Consider the following 13,558-nt stretch of genomic DNA (forward strand, 5'->3'; position numbering starts at 1 on the left):
TTTTTACATAACATCCCAACTAAAATCAATTAATAATCAATGAAGAGAACAAAGATTCTGTTTTAAATAGGACCGTATTCATGCCTGGGAGGGAATGAACTGAAATAAGAGTAAGATTTGACCCTCAAAAGACGTCCAATAGGTGGAGGCTGTCATTAAAGCTGCGTGAGAGCACAGATTCCAGCTGATGGAATAAGAGCGTAAAGGCGGACGGCGTCTGAGACTGATGGGGTGCTGATGATGGATGACACCTGAGTGAGCGGCAAACACACAATGTTACTTAAGGCAGGTCCATTACATGAATTAGAAACAGGCGTATTATACAAATATTCCCTTTGAACAAAATGTGGAAGCGTTCGCGACACATCAAGCGATGGCGTTGCTCTTGTTTATTCCCAATAGTGAGTAATTGATGCCGCAGCGTCTGCGTGATTAATGTGAGTTTGTTTGCACTGCAGAGTATCCTGTAATTAGCCAAAAATGTCCTCGCACATTTTGCTTTATCCACAATAGTGGAGTCATTCACAGATGGGACGAGTGATAAATGATGCAGATGAATTTATTGCATTGCTTCATGTCATCCTCGCTTCGCTTTGGGAACACGAGGCTGCGAGCGAAAAATGCGACGCCTCTCCTCCGTGCCTTATTTCCATTTTGTGTCATTGACAGATGCTGTTCGCCCTTTAGTTGGTCAGGTTTCAATAACATGAAACCAATAGCCAGATCGGGCGCCTGCTGCTACTTATGTGGCCCCCTCTTAGTGTCGTGTCCCCTCATTGAGAAAAGAGAGCGAGATGGAGAGAGAGAGAGGGAGAGAGCTACAAGTCGGATGAATCAAAGATGTGTTGTATATTATGAGAAGAGGCTAAATGGAAGCAGGTCAACCTCTGCGATCAATACACAGCCGAGAGTAGATAGCCAAGTATGGAGTGAGAATACCAAACAAGTCACTTCTCCTCTCTCTTCTGCCAAATATTGCTTCTTGTCTATTCCTGTAAAGCTTGTAGAGCTCAAGTACGAACGTGACATTATTGGCTGTGGGTTACGCGCCTTGCTGCTCCTCGCCGTCCCCACACAGCAGCAAAGGGGGGGGGGGGTCCGGTAAATTCCTTGGCCGAGCAGATAATGTGGAAATGTTGACAACAGCAAATCTGAGCCGAGTGAGTGATTTAAGGACTGCAGCGGGTGACAGAGAGCATGAAAAGTAATGGCTTTCGGCTTCTTCCTGCCTGCCTGCGACGAGCGGGAGCGAGCGGGCGCACTCGTCTGAGAGATCCTGTCAAAGCTCGTGGGCCGTTTGGAGCTTTGAGAGGTGCTGAATGTAAATGACACAGTTTACATGAGTCACATTTTGGGCTTTAATTAGCCGGCGTAGATCTGCTCTGCTTGTGACTGTCAGCAGCGCTCATGTTACAACAGTTTTATTCCTGACTTCCAAAGCATCTACAGTAAATCTCCAACACAATCAGAGGATCTCAGAGACGCAGCGGATCGCCCCCCCCCCTTTTTATTTCCCGGGGTTTGAAATGCGGTGATATCGGCCATGTATTTTTTTTTCCTTTTATTTAACAGTGCAAAAGCTATTCATCCTGCAGAGCAGCTGCTTCAACCACAACTAATGAGTTTCCTGTCATATGAGGCTTTTCTCAGATTTTGCTTACGACTAGTAATTTGCCATGCTTGTTGTGGAAGACATGCAGAAATGTCTCCTTTGGTGTGATTAGAAATATAGTCTTACATCCCCCCCCTGGAGTGATGCAAAGTTGGACCTTGTTCCATATTCATATCATATTTATTTCTAGTGGACAGTGCGACTGTTTCAGGCTGCATTCCTTCTTTTTCCCTCAGAGGAAGATCGATCCACCCTTAGAAACATCAAATCCAGCCGGCGCTGTGCTATAATCCTGTCGTATTTATGAACTCATCTTGTGCACCTGTATTACAGCATGCTCGTTTTACTGTGTTGGAGTGGAGTCAGTGTCTGGTAATAGCTGCTGGAGCTATAATGACTTTCTCTGTGCACGGCAGTAGTGTCGCTTACAGTGTAGTGTGACACATCAATGCAATATTTAGACGATGTCGTAGCTTGTGTTGTTTTAAACGCATCGCTTATGACTTCCCTGTCATGTTTACATTGTGAATGGCTGCTAAATGATGAATTAATTATTATTTGTACTCATTTATCAAAAACGGCGGTGTCTGCTGTGGCCACCCTGGCTCATGAGGTAGAGTGGGATTGGAACGTTGGAGGTTTGGTTCCTCACCCGGGGGGGGGGGGGGGGGGGGGGTTAGCGCCCCAGCTATGGGGATGCACAAGCCAGTGCATTCCTAATTACGAGTCCTGATGCCTGATATGGAGAGGGTTGCATCAAGATGCATATAGCTGATTCCAAATCAAATATGGGGATCATGGGGTTGCCATGCTGGGCGAGGGTATTAGCGTCTATATTCTGTTAAAGGACGGAATTGTTCCTCTTCAGTTCTTTTCTTGGCTGCTCTGAGTGAAGTACCAGAAAACATTTGAGTTGGTCTAATACTTGAACATTTATTGGCTAATAATAAATAAAAAAAAATCACATCATAGCTTTTTGGAATACTGTTGTACGACTACTTTTAGGTTTTTTAAAAATCAGGAATAGGCATACAGATTAGCCATAGTTAACGAAAATACTTTCTAACCGTATTCAAAAAACTGCATCATACAAAAATACAATATGTTCTGTTTCTGATCTCATTGATTAGCTGCTAACTGTGGCTGCTAACTAGCGTGTTAACTTGGTTTGCGGAGTGAAGGCTAACTCAGACTTGGGATATCAGGAGCCAAACTCCTGTTTTGAAGAAGGAATCTTTTTTCATATATCAAATTCCAGCGTCATGGGAAATTTAGACTCTTGATCATCAATCTTGTTGATAGTGCCTGCCTATCCTGTCAACCTGTTTGAGCACGAGTTTCATTTATCGTCACACGAGGAAATAACAATCACATTATAAAGGCCTATTGATAAGTCAGTGTCCCAGAAAGAAGGATTAGCTGCTGAAAATATTAATGAGTCACTGTGTGTGTGTGTGTGTGTGAGAGAGAGAGAGAGAGGATCATCTGTCTTTCTTCAGGCTTTGCATGAACTATTTGGCAAATGGCCCTCAAATATTTATTTTGTTTCCTTAAACCTCATTTTGTTTCATAAATTGACAGATTAATAAGGAAAGCTCTTGTTTTTTTGTGTATGGAGAAAATATAATGATATGAAATTACAGTCAATAAAATAAAATAAAATAACACTCTGGCACACTTCCTTCAGCGTTCTCTTGTCAAGGCCATGCCCAAGGGCTGGAATGCGATTGGCTGTCTGAAGTGCTTCGCTGCTCTTTTCAAATTTGATTGGCTATCTGCTCAAAGAGAGGTGGGACCTTATTTCACACAAACTATTTGCTGAAAGTTTTTACTGCATTGTTTACTTTTGGAGGTACAGTATTTCTGTTTTAGGACTTGAAAGCTTTACGTTATATTTGTAATTTACTTTGTATTGAGCATTAAACGTTACAGAAGAACCACAAAAATAAGGCATATTAACACTGATGAAGCTATTTCAGCTGTCTTTGTGAGTAAAAAGACAAGCAGGTCTATTTATGGCTCCCATATGCACCAGTTTACGATCCCGTATCATTTTACAAAACTGTCAGAGCTTTTAAATCACTTGCACAGAAGAGCATACTCGTCTTTTATTCCGTGTTCTGATTGCATCACTCTCATTAGTCTGCATACCTGTGTCAGTCATTCTTCTTTTTGTTCCGTTCTTTCTAATCTCATGCTTTGTGATTTGAAGATAATTCGTTTGTATCATTAATTACAAAAAAATATTACAGAGTTAAAAGATTGACAGGAGATGCATCGAAAAGAATAAACTTGTATGAGTCAAGATCCAAAGTCACCGGCTCCTACAGTTCCCACAATGCAATTGGATAGTGTCTTTCATTAGGACTCTTGGCTCGTAAAGCACCCTGTCTTTCATTCTCCATGCTCCCAGTGTGTAACACATGTTTTCTGTTATAATATTGTAACCTTCAAGCCCAAGCTGAGATAATGTTATTATGATGTCATCCTTTTTACTTTTTACAAGCCCTACAGAAGACATTATACAACTATTCACACGTTGTGAGCAGTACTCCACGGGTTTATGCAAAAAATATAGAGCACCAAGTGTTGCACTAAATAGAAAGTTTAATCAGTTTAGACCTTGTTGTATTGCATTTGGGTTTATTGAGTGCTGCACTTACTGAAAGGTTCTAACATCAGCGGTCCTGGGGAACCGTTACGACCCTGACACTACTGTAGTTTATGAGGTCAGGAGCTTTACAGCGTGTTCTGAAAACAATCTCTCACAGCACAGCTGTTTTATCAACATGCTACGCTAGCAGAGGGACAGGAATGTCGTACAGGGAGAGAATATATAACAGAGAACAAGAGAAAGGGAAACAAATCTCATCATCACAGAGTGCCGTTGAGCTCTCAGGTGAAGCAGCCGTAGCCCGAACCAATTAGAGAGCTTAAGCGAAGATAAAGATGTCCTTTATTATGAAAGGTTGGGCTATAACAATAAAATGGAATTTTAAAGTGTACCTACCCTCGTACATTAGACGCAGCAGCGCAGGCACACCCGCCATGCATACTTTGCTACGGCTTTGTACAGTTATTAATGTCCTGCGGCTCTCTTTCCAAATTGAATCTAATCAAGTGAAATGCTGCGAGCGTTCTCGGGAGAAAGAACGGTCTGACGGTGACCGCTTACAATGAAAGCCCTGACATTTGGAAACAAAAAGCCTGCTACATCTCTGAGCTGTAATTGCTAAGGACATCTGCAAGCGTCTTACGGCGTGCTATGTATATGCACGCACAATGGAATACATGTATTTATGCATCTGCGTCTTTTGGGCGGCTTCCTCTGCATACTTATGTGCGTGTACGTCTGTGTAAGCCTGCTTTTGCACTGACTCAATGCTTTAAATAATCTCCTTTGAAGTTGCTGTCATATTGGAGAACAGTGGAACTAATTACGCTGATTGTTGGGAATGCAGCTGCTATAAAAAAATATTATGAATTGTGTCCTCTCTGCCCTTTTCTCGCAGCACAATGTCTCTAGTTTCATGAAATAACGTTTAAAAAAAAAAGAGAGAGAAAAATGCATTTTAAAATAAACCTGTTCAGTCTGTCTGCTTTGTCTTTAGGTGTAAGGCGCCCCTGAAATATTAACTTGCAAGCTGAAATTCCCCATGAATGTCCTGTGCAAGGGCTTTGTAAAAGCAGACAGGGCTGTGAATAATTCATGTAAAAATCGTGTTTCAAACTGCCTGACTCCGCTTCATCAACCACTGAACCGTGCAGGCGGCTTTGTAAGCTAGAAAAATATTAGCACTCTGCTTTAAAACACTTCACTAAGTGCATGTGAGTCCACAAAATGTGACACTCACTCAAGCTTTAAGGAATGTAATGTGCATAATGTGTAGCTGCATTAGGATTTGGGCAGTTTTAAGTTGTGCAGGACTGTATTACTTCTGCTCAGGTCATGTGGCGTTTCATTATCATGTATTTGCCTAAGTAGAATATTAGAAACCAGAGATAACACACCCAAGAGCTTTAGACCAGGGACAATCTACAGCAAAAAGTCGCTGCATAGTCATTTATCATTCTCTATTAGTGTTAGATGGTCCATTAGTTGTGGAATCAAACACATGGGTAATTTAACTTCGCTAATTTTGATATTTTCAGATTTACTTAGTCTTCAGTGATTAAAACAAAACAAAAACCAAACTAAATAAGTTGTTGTTTTGCACAGATGTACCGGTAATTATATTTGGATATTTTGCAAACTAGTTAATTAAATAAATATATTTTGGTGTGAAATAAGAGCAAAATGCAGCCCTATGTTGTGTAGAGTGTCTACATGTGTTTAATGCTGTTAATCATGTTATATCATAATTAGTCAATGATTAAGATTTCCTCCATAAGTATTTAACCAATTCTATTCTCGCTGTGTAAATATAAGAACTACGCATTCAATTATCGGTTATTATAGTTCCTTTCAGTGGGTGTGACGAGATGTGTTCCATTATAATTAATCCAGAAAGCAGAAAAAGAGCCATTTTAATCACCAGCGGTAACGTGTGGCCTTTGCAGCTCTGACTCTTGCACAATCGCTTACAAAAGATATAAGACACTGTCGTAAAAGAATGCTTTATACAAGTCAAAACAGTTGCAACAGCTCTTTACCGTGGTTTGAGTATACTATTAATATCTGGCTTTGTGGTGGCACCTTGGTTCGTACTCCCTCTCCAGAGGCAGTGTAAATAACAGCGAGTTGCCACATGCATTAGTCAGACGCAGTCAGCCAATGTGAAGGCAGAGCTCTGTTTGTAGGTTTTACTACTTCCTGTGTAAAACGGCGAGCTTTGCTATCAACCAACTGGCAGGTTACGAGATCTTAAAGCATGATGGGAAACCGTTCTCACATGGTTTGCGTTTGAATGTTTGTTTTTCTCATAAATTATTACCTCTGCGGGGGAGGTAGCGTTTTAGTGTTGCTGGCCTCGCTGTTAATTAGTAGGATTACTCAGTTAGGACTGGATTTGGATGATTGTTTTGGAGACATACTGTGTGGAAGAAATGATCCACTGTGGTACATTTTGTTTTTAATTACATAATGACATCCCTGTAAAATCTATCACGTCGAAAAATTACCTGGATCCGAGTCAATAGTCCAGACCTGGTGATCCAGAATGTTTTGAGTTCTAGGCATCAGGCAAAATCCACAACTGGGAGACAGCAAATAGTAATAATAATATTAAAGCTGCCTGAACTCAGAATAAACTGTCGCTGAAACGGTTCTCATTCAGTTACAATGGGTGCCAAATCTGACGTAGCCTCACCCTGATCTTGTCTACCTTGAATAACTGCCAAACTAACGGCAATACCAAAGTAATTCTAAATTCCAAGTGAAGGTTTTCATGACAAAGGAATGATATTATAGAGTGTTGATCTACTATTTCAATGACATAATGTGGAAACTGAGCTGCCTTGGCAGAGGGTTAGGCTGTCCAGATACATGTTGTATTTTTTCCAGTAGGTATAAATACATTTGCGCGTGATGGTCGGAGGGTAACGTTGTCAGTCGTGGGAAGACACCCTGACTCTGAGGAGCCGCCAACACATACATGCAAACAACCATAAACACATTCCTTGTCTAAATTGTTAAGAAACATTCCCCATCAGTCGAGGAGCATCTAAAGTTGTCCTTGTCACACCGAGAGCGATTTAACACATGCAGTCTAATGAAGTTCCATATTTAACTAACATGAGATCATATTTACAGAGGGCATGGTGGGATTTTTTTTAAATTAAAAGCAATCATTTCTTATTGGAGACCATATTTTAAAGTGTAATTTTTACCCACAGAGCACATTTAGTGGAATCCATTGCATTTCATTGACTCCCCATAACATTATCTGCCAGCAGCTGCCTGAACTTTATCAGTATGCAGCACTTGCTTTGTCTTTTCATCTTCTGATGCAGCAGTCATTTGTTCCTTCACGTAATTTATCAATCACAATTATTGACTCCCTAAGCGAGCTGATGTGGCACTTTGTGATAGCTATGCAATGTAGCCTCCACCGTCATGATTAAAACCAGCGAGATCAAGGTCATAGCATTAGCGTTAGCACCTACCCAAGAGCCTCTGTATAGTGAGTAAATAATGAAGCCTTTGTATATTTCCTTACTTTTATACATTGCAGGAGTCGAGACTGTTTGTAGCTCCTGAGTCACTGAGAGCAGAGAAATATTTCCTTCCAGGTGTGAGACTGAAAAGTAATTAAATTAAGAGGGCAACCCAGGAATTTAAGTCTGATGGTTAATGAGTAAAAAGATCTTATTTACAGGACTCTGGCAGTAGATGTGTCAGAATATTATAAATGTATGATCTATGAGAGAGAATAAATTGGTGATACCTGCAGAGAAATGGGAGCTGGAACGACTTTCTAAAATTAAGTGCTCCCATTATTTACAGGTTTTACAGGTATTTGAAAAACACAATTTACCTCTTCGTCCCACAAAGTTTTCCCCAAGCGAAAGCCAAACTATGCATCATCTCTGCAGAAACTCTAACTGTGTGTCTGGATTGTGTTTGTTTTTCAGGCCAGGAGGAGGACGGGTGCAAGATTCTGGTCCTCAGTTACCCCCAGTATTGCCGTTACCGCTCGGTATTGGCGCGGCTCCGAGCGCAGCCGTCCTCTCTGCTACTCGACCACACGGTGCTGGCGCTGGGCGGCATCGCCGCGTTTGGCGGGAGCACGAGGATCCTGTACTGCCGGGACACCTTCGAACATCCAGCGCTGCTGCAGAACGAGAGCATCTGCGACGAGTTTGGTGAGTGTCGCAAGCCTTGAGATAAGTTATCGTCCGAGTTCATCTGCGAGGCAAAGTTGGGCCGCAGTGTCCTCTCATGCCATCTTCAGTGTTGCACATCGCCCTGTGAAGCATCAGCACTTCAAGTCCCAATTCAGTCTTGCACTTAAAACGCATTCTCACAGTTCGATTCATCTCAAACTCTCAATTATGCCGTTTAGTTACTCTAACCTTTTATTCAAGTCTGCTTTTAGTGGAAAATGGATGGCCTGTGCGGCTTTTGGAACAAGTAATTTAATTCCAGTGTGAGCCTCCCCAGTAAATGTACTTGAGTCCATTTAAAATCTGAATTTTTGGATGACTTGCCTATCAAAATGCCACATTATACTAGCTTTGTGACCAAAACGTTAGGGGGTTGATTTGCTTTATGGGTAACATTTGCAATGTTCTGACAAGGAAGACATTGCCGTAAGAAAATAAGACATCTCTGCTTCTGCCGCATGGGGTTTTATCCTTCCTTCAACTATCCATCACGTAACAGAAGGGCGACGCTAAATAAGGGGACAACTCTTATTTTAAGAGCAATTAGCTTAAGTCAGGAGGCTGCCAAATGTCCTAAAGCCTCTTCGAGTCCCGTTAATTAAGCCTAAACTGTAAAAACGCTCCAACAGACTCTTGTTTTCGTTTCGGTATGCTTTCCATACAGTTTGCTTGTTTGCTTGCGTCTGTAATGGTGTCCAGCTGGGCCTCGCCAGTCACACCTGAAAAGCATTGAAAGGCTTTCTGTGATTCCAGCGGCGCGTTCTGAAGGGCGGGAATACATCTTATTTGCCATTCGCTGCAGCTTTCCCCCGCTTGCTCATGCAGCCACACATTTTATTAAGCCCAAGCTGTGCTAAAACAAAGGAACAATGTGATTCATCGCTCTTTATATTTCCTCTGCTCAGAGACGCCGTGGAAGTCGGCGAGCTCTGGCGCAGCGTCACTTTGACAGTAACGGTAACGGCTCCTCTGGTCAAAAGTCATTGTCTTTCTCTTTTCCTGTACATTTGCCAGTAGGTAATTGCATTTTGAGAGAGCAGCAGAGGTGAGACCAGCCGGGAAAATGATTGTAGATGTAGGAAAATAAGTTATGAATAGTAACGCTTAACATCCTGTGGCTGCTGTTGCTCATTCGCTTGGCTCAGTAATGCCATTCCTCTGCGAGCCACATTAAAGCTAAATGTTTATTTTCAGAGCCTGAGGGAGTTCTACTTTTTTTTTTTTTGTCTAAGGCAACCAGATTTCTAATGTTATTCACAGAAAGGTTTGCTGGTTTCAAGCTCGCTTTTATTTCTGCTTGAATTGCTGCTTGGAGAATTGTTTGTGATTTGTGAAAAATACAAAAAAGAAAAAAAAAAAAAAGCAGTGGAGCCAAATAACTTCCATCACTCTGAACTAAGGCCTCAAGGGCGTCTTACTTATAGGCACAAACACGCACATAAATGTTCTCTCAGATAATACGCCACTGCTGAGTGAAGTTCTCCCACCTTTTACAGGCTCCGTAGGAAAAGCAGCAATATTAAACCCTATTAAATCACCATATTAAATCCACCTTCCTTAGGATAAATGCTTTCGCTGTGGGTACGCAAGAAGTAATAATGTGCAGCTGTGAAATATTAAAGTTTTTTAAAAATTGATCTGGGGAACAATTTAAGGACTTTCTTTATGCTTCTCTCAATGCTAATTCCGACCTTTCGGATATATCAGAATCAGAAGTGGTTTATTGCCATTGTCAGTGAGGGTTCACAGACTAGGAACGTTTCTCGGTGAAATATCCAGATCTTCTGTCGCAGCTCGAAGCGCTTGTCTGTCTCGTCTTGGCTAATTCATGAAAGTGTGTCAGGCCACCTCAGGGGGCGGAGAAGACGTGAAGCCTCGGGAAATAAGTGCTATTGCGGAGTTCTGCGAGTCTGTTGGTAAAGTATTGTGTGAAATGCAGCCATCAGATGAAAGGTCGGTCTATTTTCGGGTAACTTGCTTCAACGCAGCGCTGCGGTGGTTCTGAGTGCTGCACAGTCGTGCTCACGTTTAAGCTGCAATCACCAGTATGGGTTTTAAACCCGATTATTTTCATTCCGATTCATCTCTTCTGAACAAGAGTGAAATATCAGCATGTCCCTGGCAGCTCCTTTCTAATAAGCATTTGATATTTCACACTTTTTGCCGCATTAAATATGAATAGTTGCCAGGGTTAAGTCCTAGTGACTCAGAAATAACACACACACCTGTAATGTGAATTCAAACTGACACACAGGTTTTGCTTATTTAAACACGATGAACAGCTTCAGGCTCAGTTGCCATTTGTTACCGAGTATTTTCCCCATTTTCTCTGATTGTAAAGTTCTGCTTCCGAACTTTTCACCTTCCTCTTTCTTGTCGTTCTCCGGCCTTTCAGAAATCTGATGCTCATTGTGTGCACGTAGCTTAAATCTACAGCATTTTGAAAGTTAGTGAATCAGTCATGTTAGAGGCAAAGCAGCAAAGGACTCCTCCTCCTCCTGCTTTTTTTCATTCATCCTATATTCCCCAGGTGTCTGTCCTAGGAACAGAAACTGCATATTTCATGCTCAGCTCAGTATCTTTTGTTGAAAATATCTTTCCCTGACTTTAATATATATATTTTTTTTAAAGCCGGGCAATCTTTTGAGGTAATTTATCACTTAAAAACAGTATATTAACGTTTTCCAGATGCACCTATCGTGATCTGATGTTCTATTTTAAACATGACGTATTTGTGCTGCATTTGAAGAAGCTTTCTCTGAAGAAGGGAGATTTGTCCTCTGCTTTTCACCCGTCCTTCAATCGTTACGGCATCGATGGGAGCAGATTGGGATTCAGGGTCTTGCCCAAGGGCACGTCGGCATGTCGACAGCAGGGGCTGGGGATCGAACCAACAACTTTCTGATGAGTTGTCAAATTGTACTGTGAAAAGCAAAGCAAATGTCCCATTGATAAACTGAAACTAAACGAAGCTGCACTGGAGAAAGAATTTAGAGGGAAAGAAAAACCTCGCTGGCCGTAAACATGCTACGATCCTAATCCTGCTCCGTGAGATGATATCTTTAAAAACATTCATTCCTCCAAGCCTGATTGGGTTGGGTCACCAGATGAACATCCAGCCATGATGTCATTGTTTCCACAACTTGAACCGCTTTCTCGCTTCCTCTCTTAACATGAAATCAGATTAAATGAAATATGCATACGCCAATGCCGTCCCATGACATCCCCGTCTGTTGATGTAATAGGCAAACTGCTTGCTAAGCTCATGTTTTCCCATCTCCTCTGCACATTTGTGTTAACTACCAGCCCATGAATTTTTCATCACCCATATGTCATGGTATACAGGGGGCCGCAGAGAGGGAAAACAGCGAGGAGAAAAGAGCACATGTTTAGGGCCGTGTGGGGAGAGTTGATTAGCAGGACATGGACTGTATATGAAGCGAGCATCTGGTGACAAGTCCTTTCAAATATTTCCAGATGAAATGGGAGATACATGGATTTGGACTATATATGCCTGACATAACATGCTGTATGACGAGCCCCAACACAGTGAAGAGGATGTGTCTTATTTAATGCCCTCATATACCCGGTATACTCAGGCAGGATCGATGGCAGACCAGCAATTTTTACTAAAAGCACTTTCTTTCGACGGGCATCAGCAGCACAGCGTTTGGCCCGAATAAGGCGGGCGCTCCTGATTAACCCCGTTATTTCATCAGCAACGCGCCAGCTCTGCACATATCGCTTTGCACGACTGTCGATCTATTTCTAGCAAACGGCACAGCGCGATAAATAAGCATGGAGCCGAAGAAACAATTCAAAGGTCCGGGACTGTTATTAGCAGTGCAAAGGTTTCTCGGAGGAGCGGCGCTGATCGAGCATAACTGATGAGTAGAGAAAGAAAGCGCCCGCGGGTACAGCATGCTCTTATTTCAGCTGATGAGTCCAGACATGACGTGCTCTCATCGCTCATTTTGCCCCCCTCACTTCTATATTTTAAGGTTTATTTCCTCACTAAAGTGTTATATTTCTAAACAGTGTCCTGCAGTCCAAAATCAGGGGAGAGAAGAGAGCAGAGAAACTGCTGATACTCTCACCTTGCACTGACAGCCGGTGCAAGTATAAGAACAGCAGTGAGTAATGGCAAACTGCATTTTCCCCGAGTTCGTCTCTCAGGCTACGTACCGTACGCTTGACCCTCTGCTGGTAGGATGTGCCTTCAGGAGGCTGAAAGAAGGTGTGTGCAGTTCTACAATTGCAGTCACATTTCTAATATTAGAAATGAGGTGAAGGACGGTGTTCTTTTTTTTGACGCAAATCCCCTGGCAATATTATCGGATTGCAAGTCGAGAAATTATAATGAGTTTGACTGAGGCTTGTTTTTTTTTCCCCTCTTTATGAGACCACTTTTTAATTCTGTGGAAAACATGCTATCACCAGTGTCATAAAAGTATGCTATTAACTAGATGGATGTCATCATACGAGCTGCAGAATGCTTTTAGTTAACCTTAACCGTTCCCTTCAATACTTTACATATTTATATTACTTATTACGCATCTTTCAGGCAGGAGTTTTTTCAATTGCCTCAACATGAAAATGTTTTTGCAGTAACATAAAATCTTGATCCAGCACATTGAAACGTTTATTCACCTCTTTATGGTTTAACTATCGTCATGTTATTGCAGCTGTGACGCTCTGGAACGCTCTGCCTGTTGCTGCGTTTACTGATCCTCCGATATTCAAGATGTCCAGCTTATCTGCCAGACGGGAAGCGTTTCATCTCGGTAGATGTGTTGGTTTTCATCAGGGGACAATTTTTCTGTCGAGACTTTGAGTATTATGAATGAAGTGGGGATGTTTTTGATAGCCAAACGTTCAAACGCTTGAATGTGTCCTGGAACGCACCACTAAATAGAGCGTTCATACTGGCTCCAGCTTGATGCTACAGTGTAAGCACACAATGGCAGAGAGCAGCATTTATACAGGCTACCAGTGACAGAAATATAATTACAACTCCAATAATAAACAACTTCAGTAATAGAAATATGACTAACATAATGGAGACGAGAATAATATTCTCTGGATCGGAATTACCTCAAATGTGGGAAATCAATAAAGATT

The 13,558-nt window shown here is 41.9% G+C and overlaps 1 protein-coding gene across 1 annotated transcript in view; it reads left to right on the forward strand.

Annotated features, from left to right (window-relative positions):
* LOC137916012 (AT-rich interactive domain-containing protein 5B-like) overlaps nt 1-13,558 on the forward strand; it is a 62,819-nt gene that overhangs the window by 20,510 nt on the left and 28,751 nt on the right. Inside the window, exon 4 of the mRNA XM_068759136.1 lies at nt 8,186-8,416. Within this exon, the coding sequence (XP_068615237.1) occupies nt 8,186-8,416 (231 nt within the window). The remainder of the gene's footprint in view (nt 1-8,185; nt 8,417-13,558) is intronic.

This window comes from Brachionichthys hirsutus, unplaced genomic scaffold (genome assembly GCF_040956055.1).
Source record: "Brachionichthys hirsutus isolate HB-005 unplaced genomic scaffold, CSIRO-AGI_Bhir_v1 contig_818, whole genome shotgun sequence".
NCBI classification, from domain to species: domain Eukaryota; kingdom Metazoa; phylum Chordata; class Actinopteri; order Lophiiformes; family Brachionichthyidae; genus Brachionichthys; species Brachionichthys hirsutus.